Raw genomic sequence first — 27254 nt, forward strand, 5'->3', positions numbered from 1 at the left:
TGGCCAGCAGAAAAACAGTCTTAACTTTAAGAAATCTTCTTAGGCAAGGGATCGAAAGGAGGCTTAGACAGGACCTCCAAAACAATGGCCAGGTCACACGATGGCACGGTTTGAGTGAACGTCTGTACCAATATGGAGGAATAGAATAAGAATGGGTTTCCTCTTAAATCTGGTTCCTCTCAAGGTTTCTTCCTTATGCATTCTCAAGGAGTTGGAGACTATTAATACTTATTATTAACCACTGTTACAAACTGTTAGAGTCCTACTTACAGCCAGAGTGTCTGCAATTTTGTCTGCTCCCCCTTGAAGGTTCTCCATATCATTGAGTTTCTGTTCCAGTAGATCCATCCAAGTATTTTCCTGTTCCAAGTAGCACAGCAATTCACACCAACAAGCCCACACCTCCTACAATTGAAATGGAATGACGCATAATGTTGAATGACTGTTGTAGATGAATTAGCAGGGATTTTTATATTTACTCCAGTTAGATTACCTCTAATGTCTTATATTTCCCATCAAGCCGACTACACAGCTGCTGGTAGTTGGAGGTCAAACCATCTAGTTCTGCTTTTAGGGTCTCATGTGCTGTGGGTGGAGCCTTTGCAATAAAACTGTTGACTTTATCTTCAAGGAGGTTTACCTTTACTTTTTTCTGATGGATTTCTTCTTGAGCTCTCTAAATGGTGATCAGTAAAGTGAAAAAACACACAAGACACATTCAAAGTTTGTTTTCTTTTACATTTGGCTTCAGAAAATCTCCGCTGCTGCTTTGTCTAGGTATTTTGGATAAACACCCTGTGCATCAACATATATCTTAGCACGACTGATTACTGAACAGGTGACCTCACATTCTTTGGTAATTCCAATCTTTTTCGTTCTATAATAATAAATGTGTACAAAAGGCTGTTTATTTCAAATTACACAGTAAATCTAAGGAACTCTCAGTTTTGAACTTTAAACGGCTTGCAATGGAAACCTAAACACATGCAATCTACACTTCCATGGCTTAACAATTTTTTTTTTTATCAAGATGAGATTATAATTATTCATTAAACCATAAAACACTTCAATAAGTTAAACAGGCAATAGGAGTCAACTGAATGAGTACATGAATATGCTATTAAATAAATTATATTTTGGTGGAAGGACAATAAAAAATAATAAAGAACATGGTTCCTTTGAAACTTCAAAACCTCAACATTGTTATAAGGAACAATAAATCTGTTTTGTGAAAACACCATTAAAGACTAGTTTGAAATGACAAACCTTAAGTTCCTCCACTGCCGTATGAAGTTTTTCTGGTGTTTTATAACGGAAATCACTCTCCAGGTAATCTTCTTCTGCTTGTGTAATCCACTCTTGCATCTCTTGCATTTCTTTCTTCAGGCTCACGGTCATATCCAGTCCACCTTTCAAGGCAGATTTTTTTGCATATGCCTAAAGAGAAAGCACACAAACACACCAGAGAAATTCATTTCTTTAAATATGTACTTTAAATCAAATAGACACTAAAATCTTGCATGTTTTTTTTTTTATCTTGTGCAATATTCTACTAAGACTGCTAATTATTACCTGTTTGCAAATTAGTTCCCACTGTGAATTGAGATCATCAAGCATCTTCTGTAGTTTGACAGCAAATGGTGGCTCTGCTTCCTTTTTCAAGAACTGTCCAACCTCATTGATTCCATTAAGACTAGGCTGGACAGTATGAATGTCATTAACTAAAGCCTGAAAAAAAAAAAAAAAAAAGTAAATAAATCAATTTACAATATCAGTACCATTTTTGCCAACACAGATATTGAATAATTAAGGACTCACTATGCACTGTTCTAGTTGCTTTTCAAGAGCCTCTGAATCTCCTAAAGCTGGCCACTCCTCATTCAGAAAAACATCAACTTCAGCCATCCACTTCTGCAGCGTCTTTGAGTCATTCTAAAGGTAAAAGAGATTTTCTTCACTTTAAAGAAGAAATAAGATTTTGCTTACATATGCAGGGCATTAATAAAGTTTTATGAAAAATATATATATTAAATAACCTCATTACTTTTCAAGAAAATAAAGTACTAAATGGACTTTATAATAATTGTTTATTATTCTCCTCTTGGCCCCGTCACTAATTCTACATTTAGTTACTTTTAATTTAAAACTAAAAATGATGATTATAATTAAAATCCATGCAACCTGCTGGTTAACCACAAAAAAGATTGAACATATAGTTAAAAAAAAAAAAAAAAAAAAAAAAAAAAAAAGAATCCTACTTTCGAAGACGGAAGGTTATCAAGATGTACTTATGTGACTCTCTCTATATTAACAACGATCATGCTGAATAGAAGTGATAATATGCTTTATACACTTCCATTCAAAAGTACTAGAATGACAAAAGCAATTATTTTGTCTTTGGTAAAGACTCTAGATATTTAGATTTGCGATCAAAAGCTGTATATGAGATAATTAATCAAACAATGGCATCCGCAGACTATCGCATTATTTTTTCTGCGATGCTTTACTAGGCATGTACCACTGTTTCTATGGTGTTACTATTTGTTTTAGGGGGCTTTTATTTAATTTTCCCTTTGGCAGGAAAAAGCTGTGGTAGTCAGTAAAAAAATAAATGGTATTGATTACTGTACTTAAAGAGTTTTTTCTCATATATGTACTTTACTGAAGTATTTCCATTTGTGAAAGTTTTTTCTTTAACTTCACTACATTTTACTTTTATCTTTACTCTTATTGCTCTAACTTGCAGCACATCCTTCCCAGTTCGATCCCTTTACCTGGCCAATCAGTATAAATCTTCTGCTCCTTCCTTAGTGTCCAACTACTCATACAGCTCCTCATATGCCTTTCCTTTTAATTTCGCCACATCCCTCTTCACCTGCTGCCACATCTACTTGTACTCCTGCCTACGTTTCTCATCACTCTTATCCAAGTTCTGTTACGCCAACCTCTTTCTCGTTATGCCGTCCTGCACTTCCTCATTCCACCACCATGTCTCTTTGTCTTGCTTTTTCTTTCCAGATTTCACACTACATACCCTCCTAGCTGTCTTTCAATACTTCTGCAGTAGTTGACAACTGTCTGACCTCTTCCCTGAATCTCACATTTACAGTTTTCCTCCTTCAGTTTCCACCATCTTATTCTTTTTTCAGTCTTCGCTTCCACATCAGAAACCTGCACGGCACTACTGCACTGTACTCTCTCTTTATCAGTCATAATAACAACATTTGAAGTGTCCACCCAAGCCTCCACTCTCCTAAACTTCTCCTTTCTTTGATGTTTTTGTAGATGTCTTCCCCGTCTCCTTCTTCATCATTAGCCAACAGTAGCCAAATTTCCAATGGTACCCTGTTGGCTAACAATACCTGTGGTGGTCGTTAGTAACCAATATGTGACCCGCATATTTGATTTGGCACGTTTTACGCTGGATGCCCTTCTAAATAAAATTACCTCATTTTCACTAATATTGAAAAATAGAAACTCAGAAGCCTAAGTCTGCTTTTGACTATATGCCATGCTATTTTCTCAGCTTCCCTGACTGCATATCACACCCTGTGTGAATCCTGACACAAACATGTGTTTTGATTTGATCTTTATGTTTTTAAGTCCTGTCTCTAGCCCTGACTTGGTACTGATCTTTCTTTTGCCCACATGTGTCAAGGTCAAGTCAAGTCAAGTCAGGTTTATTTCTATAGCGCTTTTCACAACAGACATTGTCTCAAAGCAGCTTTACAGAAATCAACAGTCAAGGTGAACGGTGTGCATTTATCCCTGATGAGCTGGTGTATTATAAAATGATTTTTTCATTTCATCATAAATTGCTTTTTAATATTGTACCACTTAAAAATCATGTTTTAATTACCAGTTGCCAAAAATATTAAGATAGTACTTTGAATAAATCTTTATTAATTTATTAAGTACCATGTTTTAAAGACAAAAAATAATCCAGGCAGTAATTACAGATTCTTTCTTCAAGCAAAAAAAATACATAAAAATCACTTAGAAGTAAATAATTCTATAATAATTATAGTAATTATAATAATCCTCTAATTGTCAGCCAGATGGAGTGGCTCTGTTACTCTACATGTCCATACTTGCCAGCTGTTAATGTTTTATTAATGTAGCACAGATTAGTAGTTTCTATTGTTGTAAAAATCTTTGTCAATCCTGCAATATCTAATTAACACATGACTATATTTACATTTAAAGCATTTGGCATGTGCCTTTATTGCAGGTTCTGTTTTTTAAATGATGCTAGAATACAAACCAGATGGTCCCTGTCCTCTTTAGTCCAAAGTGCACAGCATCTATTGTTTCCAAAAAGACTTTCAAATTTTGATTTGTCTAACCACCAAACAGTTTTTCACTTTGCCCTAAGTACATTTTAAATGAGCTTTGGCCCAGAAAAGACAGCTGTGTTTCTGGATCATGTTCACATATAGCTTCTTCTTTGCATGGTAGAGCTTTACCTGTATTTGTGGATGGCATAGTAAACTTTTTTCACAGACAATGGAGGTGTTTCTGAGCCAATGCAATGATTTCCATTACAAAATCATACCCACAGATCTTGGACTTTCAATATTAGATCAAATATGTAAGAAAATTATTAAATATTTGATGCATGAATATAATTAGATTTTATTAAGACAATATTATTATTTGGATTAATCGAAATATACAAAGGCAAATGAACAGCTTCTTTGGGAAGCTAAAGGTATTTGAGTGGTCAGACATTCAGAAGTGTTAATTGACTATTAAAATAGAACATGTAAAATTCTTTGTCTGTCTGTCTTTCTATGTGTCTACATACTGTATATATATATATATATATATCCAATAAGGTCACATTATCGGTTATGTAAATATATATATTTAGTTATTTAGTTAAATTTTCAAAAATACCATTTAATAGCTTTATAAAGTGGATAAAAAATACCAGAAAATTCTTTCCAACCAGCTTATGTGATTTACTAAAGAAATAAAAACAATTATCCAATCACTTACCTGGAACTGTTCCAGCTTACTCATGTGTTCTTGTAATTTTTCGATGTTTTCCCCTAGCTGTTCAGACATGTGTCTCCAACAGGCCATCATATTGTCCATTTCAATGTGATACCGTTGAGATATCTCAGGGGGAGCTTTCTGGTACACTTGTTCAGCCATATTATTAAGATCATCCTTTTTACTCTGGTGCTCCTGTTGCGTGGCTTGAATTGCCTAAAAAAATATTATCACTGAATTACTATGCTTGTTGTTTTCAGTTATTGCTGTCTTACTCAAGTCATGCTTATGGAGAAAAGCTTGCTATCTCATGTAGCCAAAGCTATACAGGGTCTCATTCTTAGGAATAGATGTTGGATGTTGGATGCATTAAAGACAGAGTTTTTCTGCTCCAAATTTTTCATAAAAAATACAAAGATTGTCCACATAAGAGCAAACCTTTTGCCCACTTTCCACTTAAAATGTAATTGTATGCATCCAAATTATGAGAAACATTAATTATTTATCTGGTGTGAGCTCACTCTATCAACAAGGTAATGATACACATAATAACTTCAGGTAGTTTCTAGAAGAAATAAGTGGCTCCTTATGCTCCTGTTCAACTGTAAAGACTTTTTGATCATAATGATCAACTGTTTATTAGTAATTTTTGATTTGATAAAAAAAAAAAAAAGTAATCTTGCTTCTAGAAAACCTCCCAAATACACAAGCTATTGTGGCACATTGATTGTTTACCTCTTTGGAATACAGTATAATTGTGATTTTAATACATTAAAAAGTTTAATCTTAGAGAACTAAAATAAAAAGTGTTATTTCAAAACCTAAACAAACCATTGTGTCTTTCAGTCTTTGCTCCATGACTGGGTACTCAGTGACAGCACTAGAAGGTATATTGCCTTCAAATTGCTGCAGCCATGCCATTAGAGCTGCCATTACATCCTTGTAGTGTGCAGGGGGAAGACTGGTCTGGACTAAGAAAAGAAAAGACAGAAAGACTGGGAATAAATGTTTATTTATTGATTATATTTATTCTCAGTATGGTTGCATTGGAGGTATTTTGCTTTTGCTTCATACAATAAATATACACAAAGTAATGAAAAAGAAAAACGCAAAATGATTAGCAAAATTAAATTTCTATTACAATGATACTAGAAGACAACACTTACATCAAAAACAATTATAAAGGGGGTGTGTGTGGGTGGGTATTGTTCATGTTTAGGAGAGTCGATCATATTACAGAGTTTTGTTGTCTCAACCTCACTTCTGTTAGCCCACAGCATTCAACAGCACTGATATATGTCCGATCTGACTAGGGTGGAACGTGAAGGGCATGCGTAATGTAGTTAAAAGTAGGAAAGAACATTTAAAGCTCAAAAGAGACTGGATTGGTCAGTTATATTTTAGTTAATTCTCATCAAATAAACAGGGCGTGGCCATTTTAATACATTTTCCTTTCATTTTAGAACGGACTAAACAGGATCCTGAAGCCAGATTTGTTCTGATTACTGGTCACATCGTTCCCTGGTGGTCTAGTGGCTAGGATGCAGCGCTCTCACCACTGCAGCCCGGGTTCGATCCCGGTCAGGGAACCAACCCCAGCCATTAGGGTTGCACAAGCCAGTGCACTCCTAGTGCAGGTTCCAAGCCCGGATAAATGGGGAGGGTTGCGTTAGGAAGGGCACCCAGGGTAAAAACATGTGCCAATTCAAACATACGGCTGATCCGCTGTGGCGACCCCTGATGGGAGAAGCCGAAAGAAAGTTACTGGTCACTTCGTTGCTAAACCCCTAAATGTTTTAAATGTATATGCCCCAAATGAGGATGGTCCTGACTTTATATCAAAGATGGTTCTATTTTTTTTAACATAAGTGCAATTGTCTGGGGATTATGGCTGGTTATTTTTATTGAATCATGGATGGTAGACAGATCATCTTCTACAAAATCACTTGTTCTTCACAAACTGCAAAAGTTGTCATGTGTGGACATATAAAGATAACCACATCCATGTGTCAAGGACTATTCATTTTGTCTTTTCCCCCATAATTCTTATTCCAGATCCAGATATGTTCTTGCCCATCAGACACGTTAATTGTGCAAGATCCTGTAAAAATAGTCCAATGCCTCTTTCAGTGTAGCCCAGTGTATATAGATTTAACATAATTTTCAACCCTAAAATCTTCCTTCTCGAAATTTAATAGTTCTCTCCTTAAAAACAACTCTCACTGTCAGTTTCATAAAGAAAAAAATATGCCAGTACTGGCAGGACAATGAATTCTTTCTAGTAAACTGTGCCACCAAATAGGACGCAGCTAAGGCCACCTTGAGAGGCCACAGTATTTTGTTTACTGCCTGGCATAAAAAAACAGTCTGAGAACAGGAGAAAATTAGAAGACGAGGTCAACAAATTGGATCTGACTCATAAAACTTCACCTACACAAAACAACTGGAATCTTGTAACTGAACTTGAACTATTCAGAACATGAAAAAATTCAATTGTTTAGCAGGCAAAGGTTTTATCAATATTGGAATAAACCTAGTCACTTCCTATTATATCAACTTAACTCTGAACAAGCTGTAAGGTCCATCAAGGCCAATAAAACCACTGAGGGAATAATCTCATATGATCAAGCTAAAATAAACTCCAGTTTTAAATATTTTTATGAGAATCTGTACACCTTCACTTGTGCACCTCAGGACCCTGAGGCCACTTTTTTGGATAAGATGCCCCTACCTTAAATCTCAGAGGAGGACCAGGCCTTGCTTAAAAGCCCTCTCACAGAAAAATAAATCTTTGCAGCTATTTAATCTATGCCTAGTGGGTGGGCACCAGGGTTGGATGTTTTCCCCTTTAAAATAAAAAATAAATAAATTGACATGTGCTGTCTCCTATACATGTTCTTTTGTGCTGTCCCCTATTTTCATGCCAGTAGTTGCAATTTTTTGGAAGATTTCAAAATTGTGGCCAAAGCCTTAGTTCATCACCTGGAAAGAATCCTACGTAAGATCATTAAACCTGACCAAGCTGGATTTATTTATTGGTTCAGACAATGTGCGTCATCTGTTAAATATAATACACCATTTCACTGTAGATGGTAACCTGGCTGCTATGATATCTCTGGACCCAGAAAATGCATTTCACAGGGTTGAGTGGAAGTTTTTAGTGTTGGACAAATTTAATTTGGGCTTAAACTACATCACTTGCATAGTGGCATCCGGGGTGAGATGGCAGGTGGGATGGAACACCGTCTATCATTATACGCAGATGATGTTCTTCTTTACTCAAAGCAACCACTATTAACCATTCATGGTGTTTTGCAAACAATTAAGCCATGTTTTTAAATACCCCACAAACTGTAAAATTATAATATCCATTTTACATTGTAACTGTACATTACACTAAGGAATGTGGGGTGGTTCTTTGCCCAACAAGCAGCAACAAGCATTGAGACACGTCTGGCAGATCTTCCCAGGCTGCCAGAAAGTCTCTTAAAGGTATCAGTCTCTTGAGACTGACCTCTGGTACGTCTAGAGCTGGGGCTATGCCCCGGAGCAGTTCTAGGAGCCTCGTAACACGTTGGTTCTGAGTGCCGACAGTGCTGGTGTAGCACCACCGTGGTGTGCAGGCATGCAGCGCCTTGACCTGTTGAGGCGTAAGCCTTACCCACCAGCACCGACGTGTTATGCAGGGGCTTGTTGGGCAATGTCGGGGTGTGAAGGGATGATGCCACCCTTGGGTAGAGATAGCTGGCCAGCGTCTGAGTCACGTTCTTTCATTCTCACAACGTTGAAGTACAAGGCTGCCTTGGGACTAAAAAGTAGGGCCAAATACGGCTTCTGAAGCATGCGAATAAGTGCTGGACCTGGCAGGAGAGGCAGGAGAACGTGACTAGCTCGTCTCAAAGCCCTCTGTGAGGTCCATTTATGAGCCCCAGGAACTAGTGCGCCGCTCCGCTAGGCAAGAGCGAGTCCAGAACCACGAGGAACGGGAGCACCCTCCTCGAAGAGTGCCCACCGAGAGCGGAGCATCCGCATGGACATGCGAGCACAATGTGCACAGTTGGCTCCCTTGATAAGTGACTTTGCATGCTCTCCTTCCAGACAAGCCACACAAAGGCAGTGTACTTAGTTTTCATAGAAACCTTCATATTGGACAAACAATTTGACATAGAATACACACAGAGCGCTTAATGAACACACAGAAGCTTGTGTCGGCTTTACTCCATGCGCTTTTTATATCTTCCTTGTCATGACATCACCCTGCCGGTGACACCGTGCTTTCCATTGGAGGATTACACACGTGATTCAGAGTGTGGACAATGCGGACAAGCAGTTTTTGGAGTCAGTGATAAATACTGGTGTATTCTCATTTTATAATTCTATGGGAATATAAGTATAAAATGTATGTAAATAAGACTGTATTACCCATGAAACATTACTCACCTAATACAAGCTGTTTCTCTCTGGCCTTTAGGTCTGCGAGAACATTCCGGTAGTGGTCCTGGAATGCCACTATATCAGCATCAAGGAGCACCTGTGTTTCCTCGTTCTCTTTTAGCTCCTGAAGTTGTTCAGGTAAGTGATCCACTTCCGGTTCAAGCACAGACAGACGAGCTATCTCATCCTAGAAACAGCAGTAAACAGTTGGTCTATGAAAGATACTGGTTATAAAAAAGAAATGCAGAAAATACAGCTTTAGTAACGTTTCAAATGTTTATGCAAAATCTAGACATTTTCAACATGATATAACTAACAGCATCAACATGGTCAGAAATAAAAAACATCGTATTCTCTGCTAGACTACAACAGCGAACTTTTTATATTCAGTGTTTCAATTTGTATCCTGCCGTCACAAAGTCTTTAAAATGTAAACCTCTTAAGGCAACAAAACACAGTTCTACAACATGTACTGTACTTAAAAACTATGTAGAAAAGGGGTACAATATATTAATATTAGACAAAACACAACAAAAAAGTAACACATAAAACACAACATATAACAGAAAAATATAAACTTATATCTTTCGATGCACAATACTCCATACATAAAGGACTGTATTTCCTGTTGAGAACACTGTCTATGCTCCAGGAAGAGCTGCTGTGAGTTTCGCTGAGCAGTTTATTATTATTTATTTCTAATGAAGAAGTTTTACTTAATCGGTCAATCTAGAAGTGAGGCTATTTGTTTATTTTTGTTGTTTCCTTACTTTCAGATTAGCAAAATTTTTAACTTTGTGATAGTAATACAAATGCCTGTATCTGTTGATCGGATAAAATGTTGAGAAACAATTGTAAAAGATGGGCAGAGCAAAATGCTGAAGGTTTCAGTTATCCTTCTCAAACATTCTGACCAGAAGTTCTACATTGATGGAAATAATCTCCAAAAACTGTACTAATGGTGTAAACTAATGGTTTTAATTAGTCTTTGAAATCAAAAGACATCTGATTGAACCAGGGTATGTGTCCATGCTGTGGACAGGAAGTTAGAACAAGGAGCAATCGTGAAATTCTGCATGAAAGTGGGAAACTCTACCAGAGATGTATGACACAACAGCTCAAATGTCACAGTTTTGACACCATTGCAGAGATCCAGTGTTATTGCCCCCCCTTAAAATTTAGCAACCATTTTAGTATAATCTTCTCAGGGGACAATACTATAAAAATGAAACTTGGATATATTTTACAGATTTGCTGTCCTTTAAAAATAACACACCATACAGCAATTATTGTCTAAATTGTCTGGCGACAAATGTGAGTACACCCTCAGTGATCATGTTAAAACTTTGTCCAAAGTGTGAATATTTTGTGTGAGCACCATTGTTATCCAGCAATGCCTTAATCCTCCTGGGTATGGAATTCACCAGAGCTGCACAGGTTGTTGCTGGGATCCTCTTCCACACCTCCATAATGACATCACGGAGCTGCTGCATGTTAGAGACATGGAGCTTCTCCACCTTGAGGATCCCCACAGGTGCCCAATAGTTTTTGTGTTTAGATCTGGAGACATACATGGCCACTTAATCACCTTCAGCTTCCTCAGCAAGGCAGTTGTCATCCTGGCGGTGTGTTTGGGGTCGTTATTTTGGTGGAAAACGGCATCATGTTTTGCTTCAGAATGTCATAGTATATGTTGAAATCCGTGTTTCCCTCAATTAACTGCAGCTCCCCAGTACCAGCTGTACAATGTAACATTATTGTCTAAATAACTAGCAACAAAAGTGAGTACACCCTATGTGATTAAAGCTGTATGCCATGCAAAGCCACATGTTCTATTCATCATGTTCATGTTTTTGTCTGCTTGACAGGACCATACGTTTGTGTATCTTGTTTTAGAGCACTTAAAATTTGGTGCTTTGTGTACAATTCTTATACTGACCACTGGATGTTAAACATAGCACCGGATGGTAAAGACTCTTGGAGCATTTGAATTAAAATTTTTGCTTTCCACAAAGATGGCACACTGCAACAAGTCGGATTGCATGGCCGTCGTCCTAGAAGGAAGCTTGTTCTGGAGCTGATTCACAAGAACGCCTGCAAACAGTATGTTAAATACAACCAGTCCAAAGGCATGAATTACTGGAACCATGTACTGTGGTCTGATTAGACTAAGATTAACTTGTTTGCCTTAGATGGTGTCCAGCATGTATGGTGACACCCTGGTGAGGAGTCAAACATGGTGGTGGTAGCATCATGGTCTGGGCCTGCATAAATGCTGCTGTATTGGGGAGCTGCAGTTCATTGAGGAAAACACGGATTTTAACATATACTGTGGCATTCTGAAGCAAAACATGATTTCCACCATAATAATGACCCCAAACACACCACCAAGACGACAACTGCCTTGCTGAGGAAGTTGAAGGTGACTAAGTGGCCATGTATGTCTCCACATCTGAACACCTATTGAGCACCTGTGGGGATCCTCAAGCAGAATGTAGAGAAGCTCCATGTCTCTAGCATCCAGAAGCTCCGTGATGTCATTATGGAGGTGTGGAAGAGGATCCCAGCAACAACCTTTGCAGCTCTGGTGAATTCCATACCCAGGAGGATTAGGGCAGTGCTGGATAACAATGGTGCTCACACAAAATATTCACACTTTGGACAAAGTTTTAACATGTTCACTGAGGGTGTACTCACACTTGTGGCCAGTTATTTAGACAATAATGGCTGTATGTTAAGTTATTTTCAGAGGACAGTAAATCTGTAAAACACAAGTACACATTGACTACTCTAAAATATATCCAAGTTTCATTTCTATTGTATTGTCCCTTGAGAACATATAAAAAAATGGTTGTTGAAATGTAAGAGGCGTACTCACTTTTGTGAGATAAATATTGTGTTGGTCCCCTTTTGCTGATAGCATTCGACTATTAACAGCATTAACTTCTTTAGCAATTTGAGCTACAGGAACTCATCTGTTAAATCGGACCACACGCATCAATGAGCCTATTACTTAGTCACCGGTTAACCACTGTTCCATCCTTGGAGCACTTTTGATAGATACTGACCACTGCAGACCAGGTACAGCACACAAGAGCTGCAGTTTTGAGGATGCTCTGACCCACTCGTCTAGACGTCACAAGTTGGCACTTTGCAACTCGCTTAAATCCTTACACTTGCCCATTTTTCCTGCTTTTTACACTATGAGGACAAAATGTTTACTTGCTGGATAATAAATCTCACCCACTAACAGGTGCGATGATGAAGATATAATCAGTGTTATTTGCTCACCATATACCACAGACTCTTCAATGACTCTTTAATCAACAGTGTTCTATGCAAGACTTCAGAACTTGCTCTCAATCCAATACTTAATCATTTAAAAGGGAATTTAGAGCTTATGAAATGAGTAGCAGGATGATCTGAAAGCAGCACAATCAGCTGTAACATGGACTTAAAGATTAACTCCATTCCTATACCTCAAGCAAAACTATGCTGCTAAAAAAACCCAGAGATGCAAATTTAAAGCAAATAAACAAATAAAAACTCCCAGATAGAAGTATAGAGCTGGGAGCATCATGATATGACTAATTAAAAATAATAACTAATACTAATTGAAAATAATCTGCCAACAGGAAAAGACCAATTAGAAACCACAAAGTCACAGTGTTTACATTTTAAATGGATCTATTGAATGTGTTGACAATATAACAAAAATAATCGAATAGTAGTAATAGTAATGATAATACATAGTGAACAACTACAAAACTGTTTGAATTTTTTACAAACAGTTCCACAAAAGAAAAATGGCCATGGTTCTCAAGGTGTGTCTGTGGATCCATAGGGAATTTATTATTATTGATAGTGATCTTGCAAGAATTATTGCGAGAATTATTACTCTAACCTCAAAAACACTCTAACAAATTAATCTACAATACAGTGAACATACAATGCCTACACACCCCCTTAAGGTGATATAGTCAACAAACCAATTGAAAAACAAAAATCAAGTGAAAAAGAAAAAAGAAAAGAAAAATAATGACTGGTTGCAAAAGAGTGCACACCCTTTAAATAATAGTTTGCCAAAGTACATATTGTTGTTATAGAGCACTCTTGATTTGAGTCTTGATTTAGCAGTTTTGTTCCACTCTTCCTTGCAAGAATGCTACAGATGTATTAAATTCCCTGGGGATTTCCTAAATATTTCAATACTTGTTAGTATGAATAAGGGACACGTTCCCATGTATACACATGTGGCCCATCTTTTTAGCATTTCAAAATGTGGATTTGTTTTTAAGCCTTTACTTTGTTAACTTGGATTTGGGTAATTAGTTATCTTATACTTGTTATCTTGTTGGAAGGCGAAAGTTTTCTTCATCTATGATTTTATTTCCTTGAATAAAGCCCAAGTCTCAGCTGAAGAAAAGCAGCCCCATTGCGTAAGCTGCCACCGATATGCTTCCCAATGGATATGATGTTTTGTCACATGGTTTGCAATGATTTGGGTGTGCTTGGGTGTTTAATTTTAAATCGCTTTTGACACCATAACCCAGGAATATAAAGAACATGAAAGACAATCAAATGCAAAGAATGACCAGCGCTTGCCAGATATTCCCACAGCTCCATGAATTTTGGCCTAGGTCTCTCCAACCTCTCTGGAACGTTTTCATCTTTACTTTTGTAAATTTTTAAGGGATATTCTTTTCTTGATAATACTATTGTGCCCCATTTTCTCCAGTAATTGGTTGCCTTTAGGGTGCTCCATGGAACTAATCCATATCTACTTCATCTACTGTTTTGGAATTTTTTTTGTACACAAATTTTTGAATACAATTGCCAAAATAGTGTAGTATGTAAATTGTTCACGTGTAAAAATGTCATCCTATTCCAATACTTGTTATAGTATGGATAATCTACATGTTGCCCATATACATACACATGTGGCCCATATTTTGAGCATTTCCTAAACATTTCATACATGAAAGTATTGTCAAATCCCTTATCTGCCACTCCCAAAGTTGCAGACTAAAACAGTTCCCCCGGAATTCAAGCTGCATCGAAACGCTTTGGGAACGTGCTCTAGTGTTCACACTCTGAAATATTGTGTGTAATCAGTAAAAAATTAGACACTGGCCTTCACCGGCGGGGTGACGTCACGTCACGTTCACAATACGCTCTGTGTGTATGTGTTGAATTGTCCGTCAATTGTTCGTCAGAAAAAAAAAAAAAAAAATTATTGGGAGCGGAACACGCTAAGTCGGATCTCGAGAAAGCCGGCTGCATGTCAATGCCATCGCTCCACTCCCGAACGACTCTCCGAGGGAGTGCTCCCTCCTTGCAGTTTTGGCCCCAGTTCCTGGGGCTCGCAAATAGACCTCGCAGAGAGTTTGGAGATGGGCTTGTCCCTTTCTCCAACCTCACCTGCTCGGTCCAGCCACTTGCTCACTAGGTTCGAGGAGCTTTGGAGTTTGGGGCAGAGCTAGTTCGGTTTTCGAGGGAGCTGGCTGAGCACATTCTGCGCACTTTTGGTGCAGATTCTCTGCACATTCTGCTCGCGTTTCTATGCAATCGCTCCACTTCCAGAGAGCACTCCTCGAGGGGGGTGCTCTCACTCCTCGTGGTAAATAAATAAATAAATAAATAAACAATAATAAAATAATAATAATAATCCAGTAACATTTTTGGGGGTTTTGACCTGTGCCGTGGCCAAGCTACATAACTTGGCCTTCTCATGAACTGAAAGTCCCTCTATCCAGTAAGATGGACGAGCCACTAAAGAGACTGCTAGGGCCATTGGGCCTCGTCGTCATTTTGGGGGCCCTCTCTGAGCCCCCCTTCGAGCCTCCGGCCGAAGCATCTTTTAGACAACTCGCTATCAAGACTGCGTTCTTGTTGGCTATTTGCTATCTTAAGAGAGTAGGAAATCTACAGGCCCTTTCTGTTGCCTCCTCCTCCCTGGAGTTTATTCCAGGTATGGCCAGTGCCTTTTTGTACCCCAAGACAGTTAACATCCCTATTTGCCCTCAGTCATCCCACGACCTGTAAGGTTAAAGGCATTCTATCCTCCTCCTTCTCAGTCCCCAGACCAGGAAAGATTTGATTTGATTTGGACACCTAAGTCCATAGGACGGGTCCCTGGAGAAAGTCTGACCAACTGCTCGTCGGCTATGGCCCTCCGAGGAGAGGCCTCCCTGCCAATAAGCAGACCCTTAGCAGATGGATCATTGATGCCATCGCATCATCATATTAGTTCTCTGGTCTCCCCGCTCCATTTGGCGTCAGACATCACTCCACCTGGAGTGTGGCTGCCTCAAAAGCTTGGTCCTCTGGAGTACCACTTCAAGACATTGGCAATGCTGCAGGCTGGTCCACCCTGCCGATCTTCGTCCGGTTCTACATCCTGGACCACGGTGCCACTCCTGGCCCCTCTGTCCTTCGACCTAGCTGTGCTTATACACACTAGATAGGGACTGGTCAGTCTGGCTTGATTGGACACTCGTTCCCAAAGCGGTTTGAGGCAGCTCGAGTTCCTGAAAGGGAACGTCTCTAGGTTACGTATTTAATCCTAGTTCCCTGAGGGAACGAGACGCTGCGTCTCTAAGTAAAGTCAAGTAAAGTAAAGTCAAGTTTATTTTTATAGCGCGTTTCACAACAGACATTGTCTCAAAGCAGCTTTACAGAATTTTAAGAGTTAAGGTGAATGGTGTGCATAATCCCTGATGAGCAAGCCATGGCGACTGTGACAAGGAAAAACTCCCTTAGCCATGGAGCGCTGCCGGCATCCCTGCAGCACTTCCTTCTTCATTACAGAAGCTGGCAGTTGCCTCACTCCACGTGTGTTTTATACTTCTTGGTCGTGATGTCACCCAGCAGGTGATGGCTAGCGTCCAATTTTTGAATGATTACACACATTATTTCAGAGCGTGAACACTCAAGCGATTTCACAAAGCGTTTCGACGCAGCATCTCGTTCCCTCAGGGAACTAGGATTACATTTGTAACCTAGAGACGATCTCAATGAACCAAAAGATTTTTATAGTAGTAAAATAACACAATATTGGAAAATTCAATGAGCAGAAGGTGCTGCTATACAATAGGAATTTTTTATGTTATAAAAAATCTCATTTTTTTTTAAGTAAATAAACACCCATCTTACATTTTAAGGGGGATTGGAATAGAGCGTGAATAAACCACAGTAAAATACAGAAACTTTTTTATTTTCCATGAAATTATACAATTCTCCCGAATCCTATTTTATTTGTTATCTATTAGGAATGCGCACATAGGTTAACACATGCAGTGGGTAAAGGGCATTACCTGGAGAGACACAGGAATAGACAGTCCTGCATTTGGACACAAAACAGACAGACATTGAAGGACACACCTAAAGAGGAAAAGAACTCCATACACACTGGAAAACAGAGACGTTTACCCTGCAGCGCTCAAGTTGGATCCTCAGTGGTTCTGCCTCACAGGCTGGAGGTTGCTGAATTTTCAGCCAGTTCTCTGAATTTGCTACTAACTGCTCCAAGTTGTGGAAGAGATTGTAGAAAGCCAGTACTTTAGTCTGGTAGGCCAGCCATGCAAGCCTTTCAGCCAGCAGTGAGCAAAACTCATCCCACCGGGTCTGTAACTGCTGAGAAGCTTGCTGAATATCATCAGAATTCTGTCCATCTATAAAAAAAAAATATTAGTTATTACATTTTGTTTAAGAATAATTTGTTTACAGAGAATATGAAAATTCGCTGAAGCCCAACAGGTCACTTCTTTGTGACATTAAAAAATATTTTTAAAAACTAACCTGAGTAACCATTAAATACCACTATTCCTACCTTTGATTACTGAAATAACCACAAGGGGTCAAAATAATCACTAAACTGGGCTTGGGAAGCACATAAAACTTGAGTGGAATGAGTGATGTGTGAAGATACTCTGCTATTGTGGATATCAAACAACTTTAAACACAAATTTACACTAAAAAGATCTTGAAATGCATGAAAGGTTGGAGAATACATGGCAAGAAACGTGAGGAGATTCCTCTACAGTATAAAGAGTCTCTCAAGATCCGTTTAATTTCAAGATCCATGCTAGTGGACTCTCCTCTTCAGTTCACCCTACAGGTTTTCTTAAGGTCCAAGTCAGGGGACTAGAATGTCTTGATTATGTTGTGAGTAAATACATTTTGTGTTTATTTTGATGTATATCTGGATCATTGTCATGCTGGAAGATCCTTCCGCAGCCCATTTTCTGATCAGAAGTTTATGGATTAACAACCAAGAAACACCAATTTAAGTGTCCAGTGTCAGATGGTCATTTTGTCAACTTTGATGCAAGGATGCAAATAATTTCTACAGTTGTCCAGCTGTGATCCTTGGAGATTTTTTGGGATTTTATTTAACAGTGCATTAACACAATACAGACATACTTAATTGAAACTCATCTAGTGTAAGTTAATGTGCTGATCATATGTCTATTATTCCAACTCAAGTGTGTCTGTCTAGCCCTTGTATGTCTGCTACACTAATTTGAAAATAAGACATGCACTTAAATCCATATATTCTTTATTGGCAGTCAATATAAGATGTTACCTAAATTCATGATGCTATGAATACATGCCTCTTTAATAATTAATTTTTTTTGTGAGTGAAAAAATTAAACTAAGCAAAAACTTGCAATACACCACTTGGACTTATCTGAGCAAGTAGGTAAGAGCCTTCCATTGTATAATTACTAAGATACTGAATTACAGTATTTCACAAAAGTGAGAACCCCTCACATTTCAGCAACCACTTTATTATATGTTCTCAATGAACAATACTATAGAAATGAAATTTGGATACATTTTAGAGTAGTCAATGTGCAGCTTGTATAGCAGTATAGATTTACTGTCTTCTTAAAATAACTTATTATTGTATATATAATACAGCCATTATTGTCTATTTAACTGGCTCAAAAGTGAGTACATCCTAAGTGAACATGTCAAAACTGGATCAACAGTGTCAATATTGTGTGTGAGCACCATCGTTATCAAACACTGCCTTTATCCTCCTGGGCAAGGAATTCACAAGAGCTGCACAGACTGTTACTGATATCCTCTTCTGCTCCCCCATAATGTTAGACACATGGTGCTTCTCCATCTTCCGCTTGAGGATGCCCCACAGGTGCTCAATATGGTTCAAGAGACATACTTGGCCACTCGATCACTCCACAATCTATGTTTCCCTCAATGAACTGCAGCTCCCAATACCAGCAGCATTCATGCAGCCCCAGACCATGATGCGACCACCACCATGCTTGACTTAAGGCAAGACACAATTTTCTTGCTACTCCTTGCCAGGGTGTCACCACACATACTGGACACCATCTGAGCCAAACAAATTTATCTTGGTCTCCTCAGACCACAGGACATAGATCCAGAAATTCATGCTCTTGGACAGGTCGTCTTCAGCAAAATATTTGCAGGCTTTCTTTGGAGCCAGCTTCAGATGAGGCTTTCTTCTGGGATTAAGGCCATGCAAACTGACTTGTTGCAGTGTGCGGTGTATTGTCTGAGCACTGGCAAGCGTACCTTCTGCTTCTGCAACCTCAAAAGCAATGCTGGCAGCACTCATGCGACTGTTTTTTGAAGCAGCTTCCGCACCTGATGCACAGAACGAGGACTCAACTTCTTTGATCGACACTTGTGAGGCCTGTTCCGAGTGGAACCCGTCTTGGAAAACTTCTGTATGACCCTGGACACTGTACTGTAAGTCAGTTTCAGGGTGATACTGATTTTCTTGTAGCATCGGCATCTTTGTGAAGAGCAACAATTCTATATGGAGAGCAACAGGTGGCTTTGCTTGGTTACATGACGTACAGCTGCTATCACTTGACGGCTATTTTGACAATATTAGCTGTATGTTGAGTTATTTTCAGGGGACAGTAAATCTGTAATGCTATACAAGCTGCACACTGACTACTCTAAAATATATCAATGTTTCAATTCTAAAGTATTGTTCCTTGAGAAAGTATACTAAATGGTTACTAAGATGTGAGGGGTGTACTCACTTTTGTGAGATACTGTACATGTTTCAGCGGAAAACCAGTTATTTATCCCACAATAATGCATTGAGTAGCTTCTCATTATAAAGGGTCACATTATTGGTTCTGCATCTATAAATAAAAACTAAGAAGATTGCTGAATCTACCAAGATTGGGAAGGATAAAGGTAAACCATTATCTTTGAGGAAGAAATGTGCTCGAAAAAAAGATCTTGAATAATAGTGATCAGAGTCAGTTAAACCTTTGGTGAAATCAACAGTGAATTAAGTTCACAAACCATGTTCTCATGTTTTGAGTAAAAGTAGAGCTACAGCAGGTAAAATATGACTTCAGTAAAAGTAAAAGTGCTCCAATTAAACTTTCACTTGGGAAAAAGTACAAAAGTACTCACGACTATGATTAACAGTGAAAGTAAGAGCACTTCCTCACAAAAAATACAAAGAGAAGTTCAGGAATTGGGAATAAACAGCTGTGAGACTCATCAATGCCAGGATTCATCAGGCTCAGATTGTTTTGTAAATGATGTAAATGGGAAGGAAGCAAGAGTTCAGATCATAACCCCACTGAGATTCTTCAGGATGTACTGGAGAAGACTTTACAAGACCTTCCTGTAACCAATACAAGATCTTGGCATAAAGTGAATGTAAATCTGGACGGAAGAAAATGTAAATGTTCTTACATTGCATGAGCTTATCAAAACAATTCCATGGAAAACGTACATTGCAAGCTCACTCTTTTTTTTCTCCCTTACAAACATAAATTTATTACTCAAATGAATTTTACTGGCTGGAAAAACACCTGCATTTTGAGTGTGTAGATCTTGTATATTCACTATATATGTCCAATTGAGTGTCAAGTGCTTTTCTTGTACACAGTGTAATTTTGCATAATGTGCTATTAGTGTGCATGACAATGATAAACAGTGATGACAGCTTCTTCTTCTTCTTTCGGCTGTTCCCATTAGGGGTCGCCACAGCGGATTATCAGTCTCCATACCCCCCTGTCCTCTACATCTGCCTCTTTCATCCCAACTATCTGCATGTCTTCCCTCACCACATCCATAAACCTCCTCCTTAACCTTCCTCTTTTCCTCCTTCCTTTACAACATTATGGCATTATTCACAATAATGCAAACTGCAGAGCATTTCAGAAATGCTCTGCAGAAACAACTCCCTAAAAAGTAAATGACACTAAACAGTATTTGCTTATAAACAATCTTTTACTTTCCTTTAATACTTCAATAATGTGTTAGTCATAGTAAATACCGAATGATTAAAAAAACCTACAAAATATGGATTTTAAAACATAAAAACTAAAATAAAAAAGTTTGTTAGTCAATTATATAATGTAATTGTGTTTACCACTTGTGAGCTGATCTACTAGAGCCTGAGCTGACCGTGTTGCTTCCTGCAGCTTTCTGAGCTTCTCTGGTTTTTCTTTATCAATGGCCTAAAAGAAATTTAAAAGAGAGAAAAAATGACATTACTCGATATTAAAATTTGTTTATCATTTGCACTTCAGTTTAAAAAAAAGCTATTACCGTAATTTCCAGACTATTAAGCCACACCCACTGAATTTGACAAAGATTTTTATTTTGAACATAAATAAGCCGCACCTGTCTATAAGCCGCATGTCTACACTGAAACTAATGAACTTTACACAGGTTTTAATGAAAGACAGTGTCTGTTACACGGCTTGTATCTAAACAGTAGCCTACCAAGAAAGTCATTGTTCACTGTCTTCCTCCTTCCTTTCACAACTATTTCTCTCAGGAGTTTTTCTTTTGGCGTCGTCGTGCGTTTAAAAATTTTAAAAAGCTTTTCTCCCGATGCCGTGCAGCTCAGAACACAGGTGAAGTGCGGTTTTTCATGCCCGGTTGTTTTCAGCATGATGAATGATTTGCAGTTCCTGTAGACAGTCCGAGTGAGCGGCAGGTCAAACGCCAGAGGAACATCATCCATATTTAGGATTCACCTGAAACCGTTCGGCAATTTCATTGGTCTAACGTTATGGGGTTTAGTTTTTTTTGGCTTGAAGTTTGTGAAACCGGGAAAAACCCGGAAAAATCTATAAATAAGCCGCTTCGTTGTTTAAGCCGCGGGGTTCAAAGCGTGGGAAAAAAGTAGCGGCTTATAGTCCGGAAAATACGGTAGTTAATTGTTTATTCAGTGGTATTTGTATCATGCTGTCTGATCTCACCAAGACTTTGTCATAGAGGTCTGAAACACTGCCCTCCTTGCGTGAAACTGAGAATTCGGGATTTTGCAGGGTGGCTTCTGAGCGAGTCATGAAACTGTGAATCTCAGTGAAATCCACATCAAACCTAAAAAAGACACATTTAAGATCAAAGATAGAAAATGATGAGGTTTTGTCTTATAGTTATTATAATTGCTTACATAACTAAAACATGTGAAGTACATTTAACAATTTTATTATATTATAAGCAAATAAATCTGGTCATATGTGAATATACTGTATGATTTATGAATTATCTTTACAATTGTTTTTTTTTTTTTTTTAAAGAATAGAGCAGTATGTAACAATTCATTTATTCATTCTCCTGAAAAATACAATGAAAGGTCCTTCATGTTCCATGTGTTATTGCAAGAAAACTATTAAATGTGCATCTGGAACAAAGATTGAGAAGCATTTTACCACTTATAACTACATACACTTCAGCGAACATTTTATTAGGACATTAAATGTGATCAGTGCTCTTGACCATGGCATGAATATTGTCTTTAATTGCTGATCTCCTAAGATGTACAGCTTATTCAGAATGCTGCAGTTCTGTGAAAGGAAACTGAACAGCAGGAACTGTGTGATGCAATCATGTCACCATGGACCAGAATCTTAAAGGAATGTTTCCAACACCTTGTGGAATCCATGGCATGTAGAAACGAGGCTGTTTTGTTCTCCTATCCAGTGTTTTAGTTTAGGGTTCCTAATAAAGTTCTCAGTGAGCATATGATGACCCAACACTCTGCACAAGACACTGCATTGAATGAGGGGAAAACAGTACAGGTTGTCCCCGACTTATAACGGAGATGCGTTTTCATGACCCCATCATAACTTGAAAGTTGAGAAAGGCCTCGCCTACCCAGGGGTCTTAAAGAATTGTGATCAGCATTGTGTAGTATTGTGTTGTTAAATTAGATACAAATTACAGTACAATTAACAAATTACAGTACCTACTAGCAAAACAGAGTAATCTAAGTACCGTACTGTATAGACTGCACACTATAGATGTACACACTATATAGACAAAAGTATTGGGAGACCTGACTTTCCCAGCCATATGTGGTTCTTTCCCAAACTATGATGAAGGCACACAATTGTATAGGATGTTTTTGGATGCATGACATTTTTTTTCTTTCAGCAGCATGGAATTTTCCCTTCACTTGAACTGGCAGACACAAACCTGCTCCAGCATGAAATTGCCCCTGTACACAAAGCAAACATTGGAGCACAATGTCTTCTGCTACAGAGCTCTGATCTCAACCCAAATGAACACCTTTGGGATGAATGAGAACACTGACGGTACCCCAGGCCTCCTCACCTCACCTACATCAGTACCTGACTTTACTAACTTCCTTGTGTCTGAATGAGCAGAAATCTCCACAAACACACTTCGAAATCTAGTGGAACATCTTTCCAGAAGAGTGGAGGGAATTATAAGAGCGAATTGGGACTAAATGTGGAATGCAATACTCAAAAAGCACAAGCTTACTTATACATGTGATACATACTTGTGACTAGATGTCTGCAAACCTTTGGCGATATAGTGTATGTGCAGTGTTGGGCAATAACGCGTTACTGTAACGCGTTACTTTTTAAATAAAGTAACTCCGTTACCGTATGGTGCGTTACCCGTTACTTTTATAAATGAATGAATTTGGGCTGAAGTGTAGCCTACAGTCTAACTTGCTTACAGCAGAGACGCATTGTAGGATTGGTGGATGAACCACTGTAAACAGGAAGAAGATGCACTGTGGGCGTGTCTCCGTTTATTCAGGTCTGTGCGGCAGTAATGGCGAGTCGAGGCGAGAGCAAGACGAGTTTCTCAAAGTGGAAATATGATCATTATTTCACTTTAGTTGAGTATAACGACAAAAACGTTTTAGTCAAATGTAAGCTGTGTCTTTCTAGTTTGAAGCTCGTATCTACTGCGATAAACAGCAACTCCAATCTGTCGAAGCTCCTCCAGAAACTCCACGCCTCGACGAAGCTAGAAGCTAGAAGCTAACCCGGTGTTCTGTTCAACATTGTTGATAGTTTTCATACTTAAGCTGTAAAAGGAACATTTTTAAGAGCTCAACACAACAGCTTTTATGATGCAGAAGCCACTTTAGTTTTTGATTGTGAATATATTATTCAGCTTGTTTTGTTATTTATTTCAGAAATCCTTGTGATATATTCAGTTTGTGCTGCTCTGACTTTAATAAAATAGTGTTTAAAAATGACTTTGTGTTTAAGTCAGTTTTGTGTTTGTATAGAACATAACGCATAAAAGGGCATTAATGGGAACATTAAAGAACGTTCTTCAAAAAAGTAACTAAAAAGTTAATTTTAACAGTAACGCATTGGTGTAAGTCATCAACAGAGAAACTGAGTTACTTTTTGAATAAAGTAACGAGTAACTGTAACTAGTAACTATTTTTTAGATTCTAGCACAACACTGTGTATGTGGCAGCAGATGCATGGACGAGCGGCATTTCGCTAATGGAGGGCAGAGCATACGCTGCTACCTTTGCCTTGCCGCTTAAACCTTTATCATCATCATAAGATCAGAAAGTCAAACCATCGCAACTCTGGGACTATCTGTACCTGGAAACAGAACCTCACCTCTTGCGAAGCTCTGAATCAACAACAATCTGCCGCTTCTTTTGAGGTGGCGGGGTAGTAAAACCCTCTTTAACATGCTTCACCACTTTTTTCTGATGCTTGACAACTTCCACAGTTGTGTGTGTAGTTTCAGTCTGGGATGCAGTGAGAGTATTTGAAAGCTAGGAGAAATATTATCAGAGCAAATTATTCAGTCAGTTTTTCGAAGCTAGATGAGATGAACTGATATTTAATACTAGAGGAAAGAAAAGACGTTAATGCCAGTATAGTGAGATCAGATGAATATTTTATAAGCTGTAATAATAATAAAAAAAACATAATATACATAAACATAACATAAATAAACATCACCTTGGTGCTGGTGAGGTGAAGAGACTGCACTAGTTTGTCCCACCGCTGAGCAAGCCTTTCTAACTGTGCTTCAAGTTTTTCTGAGGCCTGCTTATTCCTAATGTTGGACAATAGATCTTGAACAAGAGAGCACAGTCTGTCCATGGTCTGTCTTTTGAGCTCAATGTCTGCTTTCAGAATCTGTGTAATACATCATAATGCATAAACATATTCATATCACTGTAGACTTTCTTAAATTTGTGTAATTCCCACTAGAAGTTTGTTTTTAGTTTGTCTTTAGCATTGTATCAAACACACATGCTCACACACCCACACACTCCAAAAGTACTGAAAAAGCAAAGCCAATTATTAGTTTTCACTGTACATCTACCATTTTTAAAAAGATGAATAGTTTAGAAGTTTAGTTATAGCTCCTGATATTTATATCCAGATGTGTTAAATAACTTAAAACAGGGTACTTTTAGTCTCATAAGTATTGGAACAGGTAGTGTTAAAGAAAATATGCTTAAGGTTTAATTGCATATCCCTTGATTGCGATAGTTGCCTCCAGTCTGTGATTTAATGACATCACTGAACTGCTGCATTCTCCTTTTCCCAGTACAGTATGTCCTTTGTTGTTTGGATTCATTGCCTTGCTGCGTGACGAAGTTCCTCCCAATTAGATTAGAGGCATTTCCATGGAAACTGGCAGACAGACTGAGTGAAAACTTCTGTGGAATTTATAATGCCGCTGTTCCAGAACAAGCCACGCAAGCCCCGAGCAATAATCCTAGCAAGTTTATAGGTTTTGTTCGCATGGTGGATTGTGATACCTTCACCTCTACCCTGTGGAAGTTGCTTGTGATGTTTTTGGCTTTCTATTGATTTACTTTTGAAGCATTTGGCAGATGTCCTTATCTAGAGTTACTTACAATTACAACTGAGTAGTTTAGAGTTAAGGGCCCTGCTCAGGGGCCCAGCAGTGGCAGCTTGGTTTGCTGGTGCTGAGATTTGAACTCATGACCATGAACTCTCTGATTAATAAGTCCAACCAGTGAGTCACCACTATTCATTATTCTCAGAATCTTTTGTCATCAGTTGTTGTTTTTCATTGGCAAACCTGTTAAAAGGTTACTTGTTAGTACAACAAGTTGTTTTATTTCAGTACAATTGTGGGTTTTAATGGATTTGTTATCCTTTCCACCAGCTTTTCTCTTATTGACAACTCACTGGTGGTTATGTTGGTTTATCAGTTTAAACAAAAATTACAGTCTTCGAAGGTTAGACACAGAAAACAAACCGGAAGCAGATATTCAGGACTATTTCTTCTTTTAAACAATTATCCCGACATTATCAGTCATATGCTCCAATATTCTTAACGACATGACAAGATGTGAGTTCAAACTGAATGTGCCATGACCTAAGTTTTGTAACAACGAGCTATTTTTAGTCCTATATCTGATGCAACAAAGCAAAAAAAAAAATTCAATTAGTAACGGCGGAAGAATTTGACCAGTACAATACTTGGAGGCACTGTGAATTTGAACATTCAACCAAATCTCATACATGATTTACTAGTCTGTTTTAAAGCTGTATAAAGACATGCTCAAAATACTAAAGTAACTTACAGCAAGTTTTCTGAGACTGGCTGCTACTTCGTTGGGATCAGTGGTACCACTGCTTTGGATGGAAAGAAATACCTGCTCCTTCTGTGTTAACCAGGACTCAAACATATGCTAAAAAAAGACAGTTTGAAAAGACAGATTGGAGGGAATGCAATCATGGAGTGAATGACATATGAGCTCCTTATGAGCATTCTTGGCTGACGAGTTACTTTAATACATAAACACATTATTTCTGTATGCTTTGTTGACATCCTCTGCAAACACAGTCCTTATTAACATTTTGAATAAGATTAACAATAAAATAACATAAAATAAAATACTTTTTTTTCTCCAAATCAATACCTGCTCCTCAATGAAATGCTGCCAACTTCTCAAGATCTTTTGAAGGAGGATCCACCGTTCCTCTGTCCATTTACAGATGGCTGCCCATCTCTCCCCAAGGTTCTGTGTGATGAATATAAGGGAACATTTTGGTTACTAAGAGTAAGAATAGGAAGGCTCCTGAACCCAAAGCTAATGATGTTTGAAATCTCTGAATTGTCATGGTGGAGGAATTGAAAGCCCAAAGTTCTAGACTTGACATTCTGCTCTGATAAATGTTACAATAAAGTATATTTTATTTCTGTGGACCCAAACACAAAGTTGGATACACACAATTGTATGGGATATATTTGTATTCGGTATGATTTTCATTCACTGGAACTGAGGGTCAAATCTGAATTTGATTCCCCAGTGCACAAAGCAAGGTCAATATAGATGTGTTTAGTAAATGTTCCAGTGGAACTCAAGTGGTTTGTACAGTGTTCTGACCTCAAGCCGAATAAATGCTTTAGAATGATTTAAAACAAATTTAGGACACCTTATTAGGAGACAACAGACATTACATAATGCTGTGAATAGAGTGAATGTCAAATTCTGCTTTGTAATATTCTATAACTAAATTTTTTTTGCCTAAACTAATGCAACCAAATTAACATGCACC

The 27254-nt window shown here is 38.2% G+C and overlaps 1 protein-coding gene across 11 annotated transcripts in view; it reads right to left on the reverse strand.

Moving 5' to 3' along the window:
- Window positions 1–27254, reverse strand: part of dmd (dystrophin) — a 200158-nt gene that overhangs the window by 133824 nt on the left and 39080 nt on the right. For all 11 annotated transcript variants that reach the window (XR_014530372.1, XR_014530373.1, XR_014530378.1 and 8 more), the window contains exons 15-29: window positions 26615–26716; window positions 26276–26383; window positions 24669–24848; window positions 24318–24478; window positions 21672–21795; window positions 20834–20921; window positions 16864–17105; window positions 9439–9619; window positions 5830–5969; window positions 5002–5214; window positions 1819–1932; window positions 1573–1728; window positions 1267–1437; window positions 494–676; window positions 271–405 (exon numbers count right to left, since the gene is read on the reverse strand). Coding sequence is in view for 8 of the 11 variants with exons in the window: in XM_083522230.1 (XP_083378356.1) it covers window positions 271–405; window positions 494–676; window positions 1267–1437; window positions 1573–1728; window positions 1819–1932; window positions 5002–5214; window positions 5830–5969; window positions 9439–9619; window positions 16864–17105; window positions 20834–20921; window positions 21672–21795; window positions 24318–24478; window positions 24669–24848; window positions 26276–26383; window positions 26615–26716 (2298 nt within the window). In the remaining 3 variants the exon portion in view is untranslated. The remainder of the gene's footprint in view (window positions 1–270; window positions 406–493; window positions 677–1266; window positions 1438–1572; window positions 1729–1818; window positions 1933–5001; window positions 5215–5829; window positions 5970–9438; window positions 9620–16863; window positions 17106–20833; window positions 20922–21671; window positions 21796–24317; window positions 24479–24668; window positions 24849–26275; window positions 26384–26614; window positions 26717–27254) is intronic.

The sequence above is a fragment of the Silurus aristotelis genome (genome assembly GCF_946808225.1).
Source record: "Silurus aristotelis genome assembly, chromosome: 20".
NCBI lineage: Eukaryota > Metazoa > Chordata > Actinopteri > Siluriformes > Siluridae > Silurus > Silurus aristotelis.